We start from the raw sequence: 17,985 nt of genomic DNA on the forward strand, positions 1-17,985 counted from the left end.
GTCACACAGGCTGGTGCGGGAGAATTATCTGTAACCTGAGTTTTTGGGGCTAACAGTTGGGGGTACCGGACGGGACAAAAACAACAACAAACAAGCAGCCAGCCCCTCATGTTACAACAGGCAAGACAGGCCACCCCAGTAGTGGAATGAATTTAGAGTTTTGACACTTGGGAGTCCAGGGAGCCCCATCTGGTGTCTCTCCTGTTATGTGACTCTGTGCCCCTTCCTCACCCTCTCTGGGCTCTCCGTATGCATCAAGACTCATAACTAGGACTGTTTAATGGGTCATTTTGCATTCTGCTCATTCTTTCGCCCAGAAGGGCCCAGTGTGGGCTGAGCACTGCTGTAATCACCGCACAAGGCACGCTGTGTGACCTGGGTGATGGAGGAGCCTAGAGTAGGACAGCCGGAGGAGCTGGGGTCCCTGGGGCCTCCTCCTCCCTCCCAGGGAGCAGCAGCGGATACACAGATGGGGGGAGTGCCATTTTGTCCGGCTAGAACACAGGGTCTTTTTAGAGGAAAGAACATTGTGTTATAATGACCAAGGGAGGTGCCTGGGAAGATCTGAGGGAGAGAGTTTCAGCAGAGGGGATAAAAGGTGTAAAGGTTCCAAAATGAGCCGGGGTGTCGAGGGGTACATGTCTTTAAATCTCAGCAGTTGATGGGCAGAGGCAGGCAGATCTCTGTGAGTATGAGAGCCTGGTCTTCCTTAGCTACCTATGGGGTGGGGTGGGGTGGGGCTGCAAAACAAACCAAAAAAGCCTTAAGATGCCCCTGCACTGCAGTATGCAGAGGGACGTGTGTGTGGGCTGGGACTCCTGTTTTTAGATGACATGCTGCCTTGAAAAGGGGCAGATGTGGGCTAAGGACAGGAAAGTGACCATCCAGAAGTAAGTCTCCAACAGAGACAAAGGCACTGGGCGGGGGAAGTGGGCATTCCGAGAGCCTGGGTGAAGTGGTTTATTTCCTGGGCAGGGGGATTTGTCCTCAATGACTTGCAGAGGTCACACTTTGGCACGTGCTAGGGGCCCAGGTCCAACTCCTGGTGTGAGGGCTGGAGAGGTGCAATGGAACAGCACCCTGTGACAGAAGGGAGGGTGCTTCGTCAGCGTGGGGCATAACGAGGCTCAGAACTGGGTAGCTGCAGTTCGTCCTACGGTCACAGTGAGGAGTGTGCCAAAATGAAACCGAAAAAGCCAATAGGTTAGCAGGTAAAGGTGTTTGCTGTCAAAACTGACATCCTGAGTTCAATCCTTGGTCACATGTGTCCACACACATAACACACAAAATAAAGATATAATCAAAAGCAAGTTGTCATCTCATCATCATCTCTTTTCCTAGAACCAGGCTGGCCACGTGTCCACATTCTATCTCCACACTGGCATTTTGACAGTGCGAGCGCCTTACTGAGGTACTGAGCTAGGTGCTGCTCACACTGCTCCCCTGGCATATGAAGAGCCCCAGATTCCCCACCTACTACCTGTCCCTGCGCTCCATGTGCCCGCTGAATGGGACCTCTTCACCCTGATCACAGATGCTTTAGGAGATGCTGTGGCCTTAAAATAATGAGAGAGACTCATGTTTGGTGACATATGTCTGTGATCCTGACATATGGGAGGCTGGAGCAAGAGAGTCATAAGTTTGAGGCCATCCTCAGGTACATAACAGAATCAAGGCTAGCCTGGGCTACATGAGACCCCAATTTCAAAAAAAAAAAAAAAAGAGTCAGTGAGATGGCTCAGTGTGTAAATTTGCTTGCCATGCAAACCTGGTGACTTGAGTTCAATCCCTGGGACCTCTATAAAAATGAAAATTGTTCTCTCCAGATGCATGTGTGTCGTGGGAACTCCTTCAGCCAACAGCCTTTAAGAAACCAGCCCACTTTGGGTGCGGTCTTATGCACTATAAATGAAAATGAAAAGCGTGTGCCGGCCTCATGGCTGCTGGACTCGGTTCTAGTTCCCAGAACACACAGAGAACTGCAGGTCACTACTCTTTCTGTGAATTTATCCCCAGATTAATAAACCTTTGTTATACTCCATTTTGTGCTATAATGGAACTCTTTTGTGTGCCAACAAATTGGCACCCACTGTCTGGGGTATGGATCCACACAAGGCCTAAAAAAGTTTACTAAAAAAAAAAAAACAGGGCTTCTAGACCCACAAAAATGGGAGCCAAGCTCAGCTTCTTGGTAGCTACATTTTTTTTTTTTTTTCAAATAGGCTCTGTTTGCTGGCTGCAAGCAGCAGTGTGGCTTCTTTAAAAGTGGGCTTCCTGGTTCATGCTGGCATCATGGAATGGCTCTGGCTTTTTCAGGAGGTCCTGTTATGGAGCATTTAAATGGGGATTGTGAAGAGAGTGATCCAAGCTGCTTAATGGTGACATAGACCCACCGCGTCCCTGGAGCTGGGGCAGCGAGCATGGCTCACAGAGTTGGTGGTGAACGTATCTCTGCCATGTTGAACTGGGTGGAGCCAAACGGCAAAGCAGTCTTAAATCTAGCCATGCCATTTAGCATTTTAAGAGGCACTCCTGGTCAGAAAATGATTACAGATTGCAATAAAGACAGATTCAGACATAGAAGACCTCTAAATGAGACACAGTGTGTTTAAAAAAATGTACGTAGACTTGGGAGAAAGAAGAAAAAAAGTATAGATAGTTACAAAAAGAAATAGTTTTTAAAAATAAAACAAAATCTTTAAAGAGACAGTAAAAGTAATATAAAAGAGTACAGACAGTCACAGATTAAAGGAGTAAAGAGAAGACACATAAAGATTGAATATACACAGAGAGTCTGGATTATGTATATTATTGTGTTTAAATTTTTTCACTGGCTGGAGAGATGGCTCAGAGGTTAAGAGCACTGGCTGCACTTCCAAAGGTCCTGAGTTCAATTCCCAGCAACCAATGGTGGCTCACAACCATCTGTAATGAAATATGCAGGCAGACCACTGTATATTTAATAAATAAATAAATTTTTTCACTGCAGAGAGACATTTGATTCTGGGGGCTGCTACGCTAAACCAACATATATATTTTAAAGGTGTCTTGACTTCTAAATTTGAATCTAAGAATTTGTTACTTTGGAAAAGAGGTTCTGCTTTTGTTTCCACAGAAGATGAGAACCTGTGGATTCCTTCCAGGCTAATGTGGTTTAATGGAACAAGATCCCCTGAAAGATCTCCATGAACTCCTAAAAATACTTTACCCAACAAACAGGAAGCAGTTTGGAGAAAACTATGCCCAAATTCCCAAAATGATTGTTTATAAATGTTTATTTTTTATTTTTTTTATTTTTTATTTTTTTTTTGTTTTTCGAGACAGGGTTTCTCTGTGGTTTTGGAGCCTGTCCTGGAACTAGCTCTTGTAGACCAGGCTGGTCTCGAACTCACAGAGATCCGCCTGCCTCTGCCTCCCAAGTGCTGGGATTAAAGGCGTGCGCCACCACCGCCCGGCTGTTTATTTTTATTTTAAAAGAGTTGATTATAAATGGTTAATGGTCAGAGTCATGGTCTTTCTTAAGGAAAAAAAAGGGGGAATGGATGGGATGGGATGGTAGATTAGTGTGAGCTTACACTAATAATAATAGTAAAAGTGAGATTACTTGTGAGCTATTATTTATAGACAATTTATATCTGTGTAGATTCTTGTATATCTTTAAGCTATATAGGTATTAAGAATTACAGGTCAATAGTCATTCATGTTTATCATACTTACAGTTAGACTAATCAGGTTATTTAGATGCACAGAGACTGCATTCTGCATAGATGGGCAATCTCCAACCACTTCAAAGAACTGCAGAATATGGCATTTAAATAACTTAGGATTCTGTAAGGGTAAAACGGTGTTTCAAATTTTCCTACCTCTGAAAATGGTCTGTTAGGCCTTAGCCAATGTTGGTTGCCCCAACACTGCAAATGAGACTTTGGGTGATTGCTCAGGCAGCCAGTTGTCTCTGTCATTTCTTGCATCTTTTGGAAGCTGCTTGATTGCGCTTCCTGTTTACTCAAGTAATATTATTTCCCTTCTCAGTTCTTTGATGGGGTTGAAGACTAGATAGTCATAGTTACTTTCCTCTCATGACTTAGTCAAGTCATTTTAAATATAAGACTTAGTCTTCTTAGGATAGGATAACCATGGAAACATTTAGCATATATTTCTTGTTTGATGATGTTCATGCTGGTTGTAATTCTAATTTTTTTTCGAGACAGGATTTCTCTGTAGCTTTGGAGCCTGACCTGGAACTAGCTCTTGTAGACCAGGCTGGCCTCGAACTCACAAAGATCTGCCTGCCTCTGCCTCCCGAGTGCTGTAATTAAAGGCGTACACCACCACTGGCCGTAATTCTAATTTTTATGTATGTTTTTGCCTCTTCTTTTCCCTGGACAATACTTGATATTTGCTCTTATTGTATATAGTGATATAAAGTAAAATAGAGCAGAACATCACAGGGCTGGGGAGAAATGCACTGTGGGTAACAGTGCATGCTCTGCAAGCAACAGGGCCCTAGTGGAATCCTCAGCACCCGCATGAATAACCGGGTGTGGCTGTACATACCTGCAGCCCTGGTACTGGGGTCGAGATAAGTGAATCCCACAAGCTTGCTGGTCAGTTAGCTTAGCCGAAATGGCAAGAGTCTGGACTAATGAGAGACCCTGCTGCAAAGCCACGAGGTTCAGAGCAATAGAGGACGATCAGAACGCCAGCCCTGGCATTGAAGTCTGGAGGGTTTTGGGAGAGTCACTGGTCTTTGTTCTAGATTGCAAGGGGGAAGATGCTGGGTTCCAGGATGGTGACGGCAGCGGCAGCAACGGCCACAGAGTAGATGCACTTACCATTGAGACAGAAAAGCAAGCTGGCAAAGCAAAAGGTTTCACTGCTGCTACCTGCAGTTAGGGTGGCTCTTCTCACTTCAATTGTCCTAAACAAGAAAACGTGCCCAAAGGCTTGTCTCTTGGGTGACTGCAGATTCAGTAAGCGTGACAATCATGATTAGCTATCATCCTGGGCTACAGGAGACTGCCTCAAAAATAAATAAATAGAAACTGACCACGTCTGCGTATGACAAAGTTTGTGTACCTATACACTTCAGTTCTCTTGAGTACAAGCCTGGGAATGGGACAGTGCTTAACTCTTAGGTCTGCCTTTTCTTTTTCTCTTTCTTTCTTTCTTTCTTTCTTTCTTTCTTTTTTTTTTTTTTTTTTTTTTGGTTTTTCGAGACAGGGTTTCTCTGTGGCTTTGGAGCCTGTCCTGGAACTAGCTCTTGTAGACCAGGCTGGTCTCGAACTCACAGAGATCCGCCTGCCTCTGCCTCCCGAGTGCTGGAATTAAAGGCGCGCGCCACCATCGCCCAGCAGGTCTGCCTTTTCTTCCCCCAAGGTGACTATACCATTTTCTAGTCCCACCGCTGAAGAAAACGAGAGCCCTGAGCTTTGTTAGTTTTCTAGGTGGCTCAGCATACTGGGGTGTAGTTAGAGGGTTTCAGCAAGGACTCCTGGGGCCTATTGCCCACCACACCTAGAAGGTACCCCTTTCCCACGCCTAGGAAATATGAAACTGACCCTGGGGTCACGCTGAGGGGCTGTTCTCCGTTTTGGTTGTTGAGATAGATCACAGTCTCTGTGAGTTTCCTCTTCTGCGAATTGGAAACAACACCCTTTACGTCCACAAATAAAGGTTCAAGGATTCAGTAGAAATGCATCTCACTCCAAATCCATGAGGGAGACTGAGGCCAGCCTGTTTCAAAATCAGCCGGCGGAGAATAAATTAATTAGCCAATGAAAAAAAAACAAAACAACAGCTTCCCTCCTGCCTTGTTTTGATGTTTCTCTGTCTCTAGCTCGTAGTTTCTGCAAGAACTCTGGCGCTGGGCTTATCTCTAGTCAAGGGCAGGTGCGGATTGGAATTGTGCCGAGGGGGGGGGCAGGCACGGAACGTGGAGACCCGATTGTGCCTCTTTCCCGGGCACTGGACCGACACTGGGCATCCGCAGCCCGGTGTGGGGAGGACACATCCAGCCAAGTCCGGGGCGCGCATCCCGCGCTCAAGCCCGCGGGGCGTCAACACAAAGGTCCCGCGGCAGCAACTGCGCAGCTCTCGTCTCCCCCGCCAGCCGGCCCAGTCCCGCGTTCCGGGACGTGCGTTCATTGGTCGGGAGCTCTAGGAGGCGTGGTCCCGTGCTCCACCCTGCCCGGCGGCCACGCCCCCCGCTCAGCTCTGTTTGAGCAGTCTGAGTCCAGCAGCTGGAGAAGTCGAACGTGTCGTCAGGTGAGCTGCTGTTCCCGGGACTCCAGGGAAGGGCGTGGTGGAGCATAGGATTCCTGGGAGCCGCGGGGACAGGGCCGAGGCTTGCTCTGCTCTCCTGATCCCCCCACTGCGGGGTCTTTCGGCTCTCCAGCTCCGCGCTGGGTCTCTCCCAGGACATGCCCCAGTCGCCCGGGCTAGTTTGGGGAGCGCGGGTTACTCACCCTCCCTAAGGGGACACGGGTAGGTGTGGCCGCAGTAGGAGGTGTCCCTGCGGGACTTCGGGTAGTACTACCGCTAGGCCACCTGTTTTGAGCGTGCCCCCCCCCCCCCGCCGCGTGCTTTCCGGCGGACTGGAGGTTCTGGGGACTCTCAGCTAGCTGGAGGCGGAGCGGTCCCCGACGGGTCGGGCCTTGCCAGCTTCGTGCTGGGCGGCGGGACAGTAGCCAGGCCGGGAGATGGGGAGCCGCCCTGGCCCCTCGCAGTTGGCCTCTTCTGGGGAGGCGGAGCGGCTGGGCGCACTCTCGGTGTTGTCGCGGGGATGGGGAGAGGGGGCGCTAGGGCGCAGAGGAAAACTTAACCCGCGCTGGCGGCCTTTAGAAGCCGGAAATGCAAGGCTGGGTTTTGATTTTTATTTAAAAAGCCAGGCTGTGAGTCCACTGCTTTTCTGGGGTTGCAGTGTAGGTCTGTGCAGGATGAACTGTAGATCAACCCTCTCTTGCAGGGTCTGCGTTCTGAGAGGTGGAGGTGCCTCTTTGCAAAATAGGGGACCGCCTCTGCCGACTGGAATACATAAATAACCTTTTCTACCAGCAAGGGGTGTGTGGGGGAATAGAGGGTAGCTGGCTAGCCCAAGTGCCCGGTAAATAGGAGCTACTTTTTATTCCTGCTGGTTATTCTGCCATCCCCTGCCTGTGGCCAACTCTTGGTGCTGTTAGTCTGTTCTCCAAGCTGAAGCCAGAGGGAGAGTGCGAGAACAATTGGTTCATTAAATCAGTAGTGTTGGGTTATACCTGCAGTCCCGCACCGGAGAGGTGGAGAGAAGTAGGAGTCAGAAGTTTAGGGTCATCCTTGTCTCCATAACAAGTTCAAGGCCAGTTGCTGTAAATGCTTACACCTGTAAATGATTCCCAGCATTTGGGAGGCTTAAAGCAGAGAAACTTGTCCACATAGTAAGCAAGACCCTCCCTTCAAACACCAAACCGGTTAAACAAAAACAATGCTTAAAACCAATCCACAAATTGGTGCTTAAAATATTCCCACATCCCCAGTCTTTGTCCTGTTGGGCTCAAACTTTTCAACAGGACCTTCTTTCTCTGGCTGCTTTGTGACTCTGTATGCGGTGTCCCTAACTGGGGTCCTTTAAGCCTCAGCCCAGCCATCCTCTGCTCTGGGACCTGTCTCCTCAGAGTCTGACCTCCCTCCGCCATCTCCTCTTGAGTGACAGCCTGGATGGAACCATGGGCCGTTACACCCTCCACTCTTCTCACTCCCCAGGGTGAGAACAGGATCTTTGCTGTGTTGGGATCTGAGTAAGCTGTTAGCCCAGCCTGGGGTGGCGGGGGTGGGGGGGAGACGATGACGACGGCGGGCTGGTTTTCTTTGTCCTACTGAGTGCTAGGGCAAGAATTAGCTGGCAGCTGCGGGAGGGAAGGGTTCTTCCCATGGCCCCAGTGTGACCGTGCAAACCAGGGGTCCATCGTTATTAAGCTCACCTCCTGTTCTGAATTGTGACTGGCGCTGGCGCTACAGTTTGAGCTACTGGCTTGCACGGTCCCTGTCCAAACTGAGGCAGGGAACTGGCGCCTAGGAGAAGATGGGAGAGGGTGGAGCAGAATGTTGGGAGGAGGATTTCAGGGCTAGGTTTGACGAAGAACAGGGTCCACTTGGCCTGGGGTGGGGTACTCTCAAGCAGAGCCCTAGGGCAGTGGTGGCTTCTGTCCCGAGGATGGGTGTTCCTGTGGGAGTTCTTGAGGCGACATTATTGGGATAGACTGCTTTGGGTTCCTGGAGCTTCCAGCTTCCCGGCACTCAAGGGTGGGGTTTCCCTGCTGGCCTGCTGGAGGGAGACGGGATAGTCGCTCCTCTCCTCATCCCTGGCTGTTAGCTCTTCTGTTTCATGGCCCCGCCCCTGGTGTCCCTCCCTTCTGCACGCACAGAATCCACTCTTCCCCAGAACAATGGAGCAGCGTGTGGCTAGCCAGCCCGGCTGCACTGCCTGCCGAGGAGCCTCAGGCTCCGTCTCTACTCCTATGTCTTCCCGGATGCCTGTGTCCAGTTGAGCTGATAGGTCCTTCCCTGTCCATGGCTATGGGCTCTTTTCTGTTAGACTGTGGCCTGGCTGGGTAGGGGTGAAGATGAACCTTGCAATCTTCTGGAACCCTGACCCTGTGCAGTTTGCTTGTGCTGGGTGAGTGTGCCTGTCCCCTCCCCCAGAGGGCCTGCCTCTTCCTAGCTGGATAGTTTAGTGGCAGCTGTCTCTTTGGGAGCCCCTTGGAAAGGCCGTCTTGGGGGTGGGGGAGCAGCTCACTGCTAGGACCACAGATCCTGCGTCCCAGCACCAGAAAAGCGACCAGCTGCCCATCCATCCCCAACTAACTGACCAAGCAAAGTGATATTAACTCTGCCGCCATCTGTGGAGTTGGAGTTTGCTTTTGGATGTCGGCCAGAGATTCCTGGGAGGCACTGAAGTGGGAGAAGCCCCAGCTGCTGAATCTATTGTCAGTTTTCTCATGGGACAGGGAAATGGTGATGTGCTTACCTGGGAGGCTAGCAGGAAGGGGATTCTAACACCCGGTGCCCATGAAGCCCCTATGATATCAGAAAAAGCACTGGCTTCCCGATCCATGGCAGGGTCTTGGAAGTTCGCTTGGCCTGCTTTGTTCCTTTGCCTGAGTCTTTAACCTACTTCCCTGCCAGCAGTGGCCAGGCTCTGGACTGGAAAGTGTCCCAGTCCAATGTTCAGCACTAGCCTTCCCTGGCCACAGACCCACACAAGATTCCCTAGTGTGCAGAACAGGCTTTAAGAGGTTCTGGCCTTGCACAAGGATGAAGCCTCAAGCTTACCCAAGCTCTTGTTCCCTAATTCTCCATTTTCCTGTCTTTGAGGAGCCATAAACCATATTCCTCTCACTAGTCTGGTAAGCACCTGGCTCCCCAGCTCAAAAGATTTCCCAGCTGCGTGTGATGGCTCACAGCATGCCCGTACTCTTAGTACCAGGAAGGCTGAGGCAGGAGGATTGCCATGAGATTGAGGACAACTTGGGCTATGCAGTGTAAGATCCTGACTCAAAATACTGAAAAGCTGGAATGTTGGAAGCTGGGGGCTTTAAGGCCAAGAGCACAGAAAGTGCAGGGCTTGGCACATCCCTGGCACAGGGCTGAGGAGGCCTGCCTGGTGCCTGCTTGAGCTCCCAGAATCCTCCAGGACTTGCTGTAAGGCCTATGGAGAATTCCCCGTCTATTTTTGGCTAAAGGCCCCTTTGCCACATTTCTCAGGATAAGAGGCTGACACCTCTCCCTGGTGAACAGTCAGGGTGGGTGTGGCATCCTACCCCCCAGGTCCTGGGCCTCTCCCTAGGTTGGGCTTGTCTGGCGTAGGGGTTTGCGTCTTATCCTGCTGGTGCTGTCCCCACCCTCCACCCCCACTGAAGGTTAGAAGGTTTCTGCTGGTACATGATGGTGGTGCTGAGCATGCTGTACGCAGCTGAGGATGTGGCTCCGTTGGTAGAGTGCTTGCCTAGGATTCAGGAAGCCCGGGATTGCATCCAGCTGGCCTACATGAGACTTTGTCTCAAAACAAAAGAGGTATAACAGAGGGGCTCAGGTGTTACAGGTGCTATTCACTCGTTCAGCTTGTGCACACATGGGTGTGTGCACTCTGCCCCTATTTCCCACATACACACACACACATATAGCCACTTGGTCATATACTCATAAGCACATCCCTTCATGCAGATGTGTGTTCACATGACCATGTACATAAACATGCCCCCACATACACATACGTGTACACATTACACTACATAGTCACACACAGATAAACACCTTTGTGTACCTAGTCTGACAGTCACGACAACATCTTGGCCACTTCATTTTGCCAGAATTTGTCTCAGACAGAGGCTCACTAGGGTCTAGCCCAGACCCCTGCCAGCAAGAGCTTCAGCCCCATCCAGCTCAGTCTCCCAGGAAAGCATCTCAGAGGGTGGGCTGCACCTTTTCCAGGGCGACACCTGGTATTGCTGGGAGAGCAGGTAGAGGGCAACAAGATAGCCTGAGCTAGGTGAGCTAGGTGTGGGAGTGGGAGCTGGGGGTGTTTCAGCTACAAGCGACAGACTGCTGCCGTAGACTATGTTCTGGTATACATGCAAGGCCAGAGAAGCCTCCTGGATACCCCTACCCCGCCCCAGCTGGACTTTGTCCCCTTCCTGGACCAGCTGGTGGGCTGGCTCTCACTGGCTCAACTTCCTTTCAGCCTCCTGAGTGGTTGGTCTGGGTAGTGGGACAGCCTGTGGGTCACCTGAGGAGCTCTCCAGTTACCACCCTAGCTCAGTCCTTCATTTCTGCGTTCCAGTTTCTTCCATTGTGTAGTTGGGGTGAGTGTGGCACTCCACACACACCAAGGAAGAAGCTGGATTTGAGGTGTGAGGAGATTTGAGCGGAAAGCCAGGCAGACCTCTTTGGGCCTTTCTTCATCAGCTTGGAGAGGTGGGCGTGAGCAGACAGGCAGAAGGTGCAAAGCCTGAGAGGTGATGATGACAGCCTGACAGCCGTGGTGATGCAACTTGCTTCCTGGTCTGGCCCTGCCCTCTGAACCTTACTTCCTGCTCCTGCCCCACTCCCCAGCGCTCCGTGGCCTGGAACCACAGCAGGCCTCCCCCACCTCCAGGGCCTCCTTACACCCTGCTTTCTGTATCCAGAACAGCCTCCCTCTGTCTCTTTTCGTGAGATGTTCTCTAGCCTAGGCTAACCCAGAGCTCTTGGTCTCCAGCTCAGGCGGGTCCAGAGGATCCTTTTGCCTCCGCCTCCAAAGCGCTCACGTCATAGGCAAGCCCCGACATTCCAGCTTCTCCCACTGTTTCTCCAGCGCCGACTCTTGCACCTCCACCCCATCCCTTCTTATCCCTTTTTTCAGCAGGCTTGTGGCACATACTGGATATGTTTGTGGAGTGACGTGATTGCAGCTTACATTAGTGGCCATAGTGAGCTCTACCCTCAGTGCTCGTATGCATCACCTCATTTCCATGTCATGAGTGGTGTGAAGCTGGAACAGTTCCCATTTCTCAGATTAAAAACAACCACTGAGGCCCTGAGAGGTTGAGTAAGTAGTGATCCCTCAGCTGGCAGGTGGGAAGATCTGAACTCAAGAGTCCCCCGACTGGGGCTGGGAGAGGGGAGGAGAGAGGCGGGAAGACTGGTTAAAACAGGGAGGGCAGTTCTCCTCACGCTGATGTCATCAGGTCCGCGTGGTCTCACCCGCTGAGAGAGGCCTGGGTGGGGCCATTCTCCCGCTCTGGGCCAGCCTTCTTCGCAGAACTCCCGGCAATGGAACATTCTAGCACTCTATGACCTGTGCTAGAGACCCAACCGGCAGGCCAGCAGCCAGGACCTCTTCAAGGTGGGGGCTTCTCTGGACTCGTGGTCCTGCCTGGCTGGGGCCACAGCTAAGAGGTCAGTAGGTAGCTGTGTCACTTCTCTTGAAGGCTGGCCAGTGACACATTTCCAGCCAGGCAGGACTGAGTCCCCAGAGAGAGGCAGGGAGTGTGGAGGATAAGTCCGAATCTGTGGGCAAAGAGGCCCCCTCGCCTTGTAACCCTCCTTCCCCTGAGCCCCAGGACTCCAGGTGGAGGGTCGGGGCTGACCCAGGGACCTAGAGCTGAGGCTGGGGATGCAGCCCAGCTGGCAGAGTGCTTGCCCAGTGTGCACATAGCCCCGGGTTCGAGCTGCACACCACCTAAGCTGGACATGGTAGTACACCGCATAAATCGCACTTGAAGGTTGAGGCCCGTGTGGACTATAGGGGACCCTAAACACAACACCAAAAATCAAACTGTAGCTGGGCTGTTTGGAAGACAGTTCTTCATATCTGACAGACCAATCCAGGGTCAGCAAACCTGCTCAGACTGTTCCTGTCCCATTGGCTCTCCTGACCCTGCTGGAGTATTTGGCTTTGCTGTCCCCATCTCCATCCCTGAGTGTGAGTTTGACTCCCAAGTCCAGAAAGGGGAAAGGACTTACCTAAGGGCTGACCAAGAGTCCTTGACCTTGAGCGAAGGCTGGTTGGTCCCCCTGTCCTGGATCACTGTGTACAATGGCCATGCTGCCCATATTCTGTTTAGAAATATTTATCATTTAATGTATATGAGTGACCTGTCTTCAGGCGCACCAGAAGAGGGCATCGGATCTCATTACAGATGGTTGTGAGCCACCATGTGGGTGCTGGGAATTGAACTCAGGACGTTTGGAAGAGCAGCCAGTGCTCTTCCACTCCTTCAGTCGTCTCCCCCACCCCCTCTTAATGTTGGTCTCGGTTTAGTCCAAGTTGCCTTGAGCCCGCAGCAGCCCTTTTGCCTCCCCCCACTCCCACCCCGGGTGTGGCTGGCCTCTAAGAGCCACTGCCTTCAACTCTTGCCTCAATTCAATGTCCCTGAGGGGTCACCGAGAGACTCTGGTGACCTCGTGGCAGAGAGTAGTGTCTGGGGCTAAGTGTGAGTTTGCTGGAGGAGTTCCTCCTCTGGGGACCCTTAGTGGTAACCCACCTGGCCATGAGCTCTTCTGTCAGTCCCCCAGGGAGCCATGCTGGGCTGTGAACTGCCCTAGGTGTGCTCTGCAGTCTAAGGGAGAGTGCTTGCAGGCTGGGGGACAGGTGAGAAGGGAATGGGGTCTGTGACTTGCGCTTTTGGCATTGAAGTCCCGCACTGCCTCCCTCTCACAATATTTACCAAGTGTCCTAAGCATGCCAGGGTCTGTGTTGGGGACATAGAGGGGTTACCATAGGGAGTGACCTGGCATATACCCCCTCCCGCCCTGTGTGTTGTGTGTGTGTGTGTGTGTGTGTGTGTGTGTGACCAGAGAATAACCGCCACTGTTATTCTTCCAGGTGTTTGAGATAAAGTCTCTCACCGGGCCCTAGGGCTCCATGATTAGGCTAGGCTGGCTGGCCAGGATCCACCTGCCTCCACCTTCCTAGTGCTGGGATTACAAGCGCACGCTACCATCTTGGCCTTTTAGAAGATTTATTAGCTGGGCCATGGTGTCAAACGACTTTAATCCTAGCAGGTGGGAGTTGGAGGCCAGCATGGTCTATAGAGCGAGTTTCAGGATAGCCAAGGCTACACAGAGAAACCCTCTCTTGACAGGCGGTGGTGGCACATGCCTTTAATCCCAGCACTTGGGAGGCAGAGGCAGGCGGATCTCTGTGAGTTCGAGGCCAGCCTGGTCTACAAGTGCTAGTTCCAGGACAGGTTCCAAAACTACCGAAAAACCCTGTCTCGAAAAACAAACAAACAAACAAGAAACCTCTCTTGACAAACAAGTGCGTGCGAGTGCAGATGCAGGCTGGAAGCGGGCATCAGATCCCCTGGAGCTGGAAGTACTGGTGCTTGTGAATTGTCCAACATACAAGTGAACTTGGGTCCTCTAAAAGAGCAGTAAGCACTCTGGACAGCTGAGCTCCAGCCCTATACCAGGCTTCTCTATTACACATGCATTGTGGGGATCAAACCTGGGTTCTCCTGCTTGTGTGACAAGTATTTTACTGACTGAGCTATCACCCCAGCACGTGACCTGGCATTTCCTTACACGGTGGAGATGGAGGGAGGCTTGTAGTTGCTATGGGAGCCCAGTGCTGGCACCTGAGCAGACACCTGAGCCTAGGTGACCTAGAGTGAGTCTCCAGGAGTCTGACTGGGCCCTGTCTAGTCCTCTGAGGCAGGACCCTGAGAGCCCACTTCTCTCTGTAGGTCAGCCATGTCATCTGAGCCTCCCCCGCCGCCATTGCAGCCCCCGACACATCAGACTTCTGTTGGGCTACTGGACACTCCTCGGGCCCGGGATCGCTCTCCATCCCCGCTGCGAGGCAATGTGGTCCCTAGCCCTCTGCCCACCCGCAGGACAAGAACTTTCTCGGCGTAAGTCTTGGGCTGGCCACACACTTCCAAAATGGGTGCTGCTACCAGAGCATGCAGGATCTATTTTCTGGGTGTCTCCTACAGAAGTGCTAGGTGCCTTCAAACTCAGGAGCTATCCTCATCCTCGCGTCACCCCCCCCCCCCCCCCCCCCCCGCATGAGAAACACTAGGCTTTAGCCAGAGGCCTCTTTCCCAGGAGGCCTTGACTTCCTCAGTTGTATGGGGGACAGTTGTCTGGGCAGCCACTGGCAGGTGTAGATTTTATGGCCTGTGAGTGGGTGCCAGATCTGTTCCTAACAGTTTTTGAAGGGAATGCTCCCGTATGTGTTATCTCAGATGGACAAACAGACCTGAGAAAACGTGCCAAAGTTATCCAGTCATTTCGACAATTCCATGTGACTTGCTCCCAGGCTTGTACACAAAGCCTGTGTGACGATGCATGGTGGCCCTAGCCAGGTCTCTCGGAGCCAGAGCGAGGAGAGTAACCCCAGGGCAGTGGGTGGCTGTTGTAGAGGACTGATGGGTGTCCCCTCACATCTCCCTATCTGTCAGGACGGTGCGGGCTTCACAAGGCCCTGTCTACAAAGGAGTCTGTAAATGCTTCTGCCGGTCCAAGGGCCACGGCTTCATCACCCCAGCTGATGGTGGTCCTGACATCTTCCTACACATCTCTGAGTGAGTTCACTGTAACGTTGCTGGAGGTCTGGGCCGGGGCAGAGGAGGTGTGGTCCTGGACCCATGTTGTATAGGATAGTGTGATGGGAAGGTTCTGGGCAGGAGGGTGTATGTGGAGCCTGTGAGGCTCAGGGGAGTGACCTGGTGAGGCTGGGGCTGTCTGTTTCTTCTGCTCCAGGAAGGAAGCACAGGGCTGGGCCCCTTCTCCTGCCACTTGGTCACTAAGGCTCTTCCTTCCTGTCAGCAAGCCTGCAGGAGTCTGGGGTGTGGCCCAAAAGCCCCCAGCAGTCCCTTCCCTATTTGGCTCCTGAGCAGCTTTTGGGTTTCCTAGGAACCCTAACTAGAACTTCTATCTAGACTTTCTTCTTTGACCTGAGCACCCTGTCCGCCCTGACTTCATTTTAGCTGAACTGGTGACTGAGTCCGAAGCTAAGGGCACATGCTAGGCATGTGACTGACACCCTGACAGCCATTCTCCCTCAGCCAATGGAAGGCAAAGCCTTTTCCCCCAAAGCCCAGCTAGAAGAAGGGGGGCTGTGTTGCAGCCTCTGCTGTGATAAAGTGCTAGCTCTTTTACGCGGGTGCTGGGGATCCGAACTGAGGAACTGAGGCTTACAAGGTAGGCACTTTCTGGATGGAGCCATTTCCTCAGCTCTGATGACCACTCTTTCTCTCCTGCAGTGTGGAAGGGGAATATGTTCCCGTGGAAGGCGACGAGGTCACCTATAAGATGTGCTCTATCCCGCCCAAGAATGAGAAACTGCAGGCTGTAGAGGTGGTCATCACCCACCTGGCACCAGGCACCAAGCATGAGACCTGGTCCGGGCATGTCATCAGCTCCTAGGACCTGCAAGAACCCCTTCTCCTGGGCTTGAGGGAGACTCTGGGGGGGAGGAGGAGCAGGACACTCTGGATATAACATTCTACCAAGTGAGATGGGGCCTCAAGGCCGGCATGGCCCCTTTCAAGCATTTCCTGGAAGAAGGGAGTTGTGGGCAGGCAGAGGGTGCTCAGCCACCAACACAGCCTCCAGCCATTGCAACAAGCTCTCACTGTCTGAAAACATTAAAAGCATTTGAAAAGGAGAGGGACCTGCTGCCGTGGCTGAGTGAAGAGGGTGCAGCTCCAGCCCAGGGCGGGTAGGCTAAACCTGCTATTTCCCCAAATGCCCTGCCCAGGTCAGACAAACCCTAAGTACTCCTCCTGGAACTAGACAAAACCCTGGATCTATTTTCCCCGCTGAGGGATGTCACCAGCCCTATGAGACTTCCATGACCCAATGCCCTGTCTAACTTGGGACCAGGTTAGATCCATCTTCTGATTGCCAGTCTGGCTAGTTCCAGGGAAGCCGGCTTATGTATGTGGGGACCTTTTCAGGGGACTTTGCCTCTTGGGGCCTTTACAACAGGTGTGTCTCTACCTTCTGGGAAAGACTCCAACCCTTAGAAGCCCCTGCTCTAGTCCAGCACTCTTTGACTCAGGACTGATCCCCACCCCTGGGAATGCTGGTCTTTTCTACTTGTAGGTGTAAGGTACCCCCTCTCTGTGGCATTGAGCCTATCATTGAGCCAGTGCTGACGGGAGCTGTGGGGGTGAGGAAGAGGCCTCTGCAGGACCAGCTGTAGACAGGGAAGGGTGCTCTGCACTTGGGAGGCTGGAACAGTTCTAGGCCAGCCTAGGCTAGAATCTTGTCTCCAGACAACAAGAAACAAGGGCTGGGGATGTAGCTCAGTAGTAGTGCACTCGACGAGCGTGTGCGGGGCTCTGGGTTCCACTGCTAGCAGAAACCCCAGAACTTGGACTTTGATGGCCTTTCACGGTTAGGAGTTGAAAGAGAAATATATATACGTTTGGTGGGGAAGCAAGGCCTCTTTAAGACAGCTCTGACAAATACACCACACCGAGCTACATTGAAGCCGCTGCCTGCCAGGTTTTTTTTTTTTTTTTTTTTTTTTTTGACGTAGGGTTTGCCATATTGCTATATAGCCTAGGCTAGCCTCAAACTCTTAGCACCCTTTATGTCTTGGCTTCCTACTTCCTGGGGTCAGAGATGTCCCTTCACACCCTGCTGACTTATTTTATTAAATAGCTTAAACTCTCCCCCAGAGCCGTTTTGCCCCACACTGCAACACTGTAGATCTGTAGGTGTTTCAAGCAAACTGCTCCTCAAACTCTTTTGGTGGTTGGCTATGGCTTTAGTTGTGATTTAAAAATAATAGTAGTTGTGTAATGGAGTTTTTAAGTGGGATTGAGAACTCTTGCCAGAACAGGGGTACCAATACTGCAGAGGTGACTGGGGCCCCAGTCAGAGGCTCCTTGGATAGCACTGTGGACCTCAGCACGTCTTCTGCATTAATGTAGGTCCATCCTAAGGGGACAAAGGCTGGAACTCTGATGACCACTGTGCTTTCAGACAGACATGGGGGTCAGGATGAAGTGGAGGATGTGAGTTCAATCCCCAGAAAAAGCAGGCTGTGGCAGACACTCAGGTAGTCCCAGAACTGGGGAGGCTGGACCAGGCAGATGCTCAGGGCTGGCAGGTGAGCCAGCCAGTCTGTTTGGAGAATCTGAGGTCCGTGAGGGACCCTATTTTTTGTTTATAAAAGGTGGCTAGCACCTGAGGCATGAAAACAGGTTGTCCTCGTCCATTTGCACAAACAAAAACTAAGTGGTTAGCCGTGTGAGGGCCTTGTGCTGCTGGCTCACCTCCACCACCCCGTTTGACTATTTTCTTTGTTGTTGGACTGTGGGCAGATGTTTTTCTACTAGGTCAAAGGTGGCTTTTCCCCCTCCAGGCTTGGCTGACCGCCTAGAGCCTCTCTTGGGGCGCCTCTGCTGGCCAAGGAACAGACTTCCAAAGCCACTCTGCCAGGACCCAGGAAGGCTCCCTGAGACTGACAGCCTTCTCCGTCACCCCATTGTTCCTAGCTTTCACTCT

The 17,985-nt window shown here is 51.9% G+C and overlaps 1 protein-coding gene across 3 annotated transcripts; it reads left to right on the forward strand.

Moving 5' to 3' along the window:
• Positions 1-6,220: 6,220 nt before the first annotated feature.
• Carhsp1 (calcium regulated heat stable protein 1) lies at positions 6,221-17,336 on the forward strand. Of its 3 annotated transcripts, none has more exons than XM_057774773.1 (4): positions 6,221-6,267; positions 14,205-14,372; positions 14,925-15,047; positions 15,729-17,336. In XM_057774773.1, the coding sequence occupies exons 2-4, from the start codon at positions 14,212-14,214 to the stop codon at positions 15,889-15,891; spliced, it is 447 nt and encodes a 148-aa protein (XP_057630756.1). In that variant the 5' UTR covers positions 6,221-6,267; positions 14,205-14,211; the 3' UTR covers positions 15,892-17,336. The 3 variants fall into 3 exon arrangements, with proteins under 3 accessions (XP_057630756.1, XP_057630755.1, XP_057630757.1); XM_057774772.1 differs by lacking the exon at positions 6,221-6,267 and adding an exon at positions 8,402-8,653; XM_057774774.1 differs by lacking the exon at positions 6,221-6,267 and adding an exon at positions 11,538-11,563.
• The last annotated feature ends 649 nt before the right edge of the window (positions 17,337-17,985 follow it).

Source organism: Chionomys nivalis, chromosome 7 (genome assembly GCF_950005125.1).
Source record: "Chionomys nivalis chromosome 7, mChiNiv1.1, whole genome shotgun sequence".
Classification (NCBI taxonomy): domain Eukaryota; kingdom Metazoa; phylum Chordata; class Mammalia; order Rodentia; family Cricetidae; genus Chionomys; species Chionomys nivalis.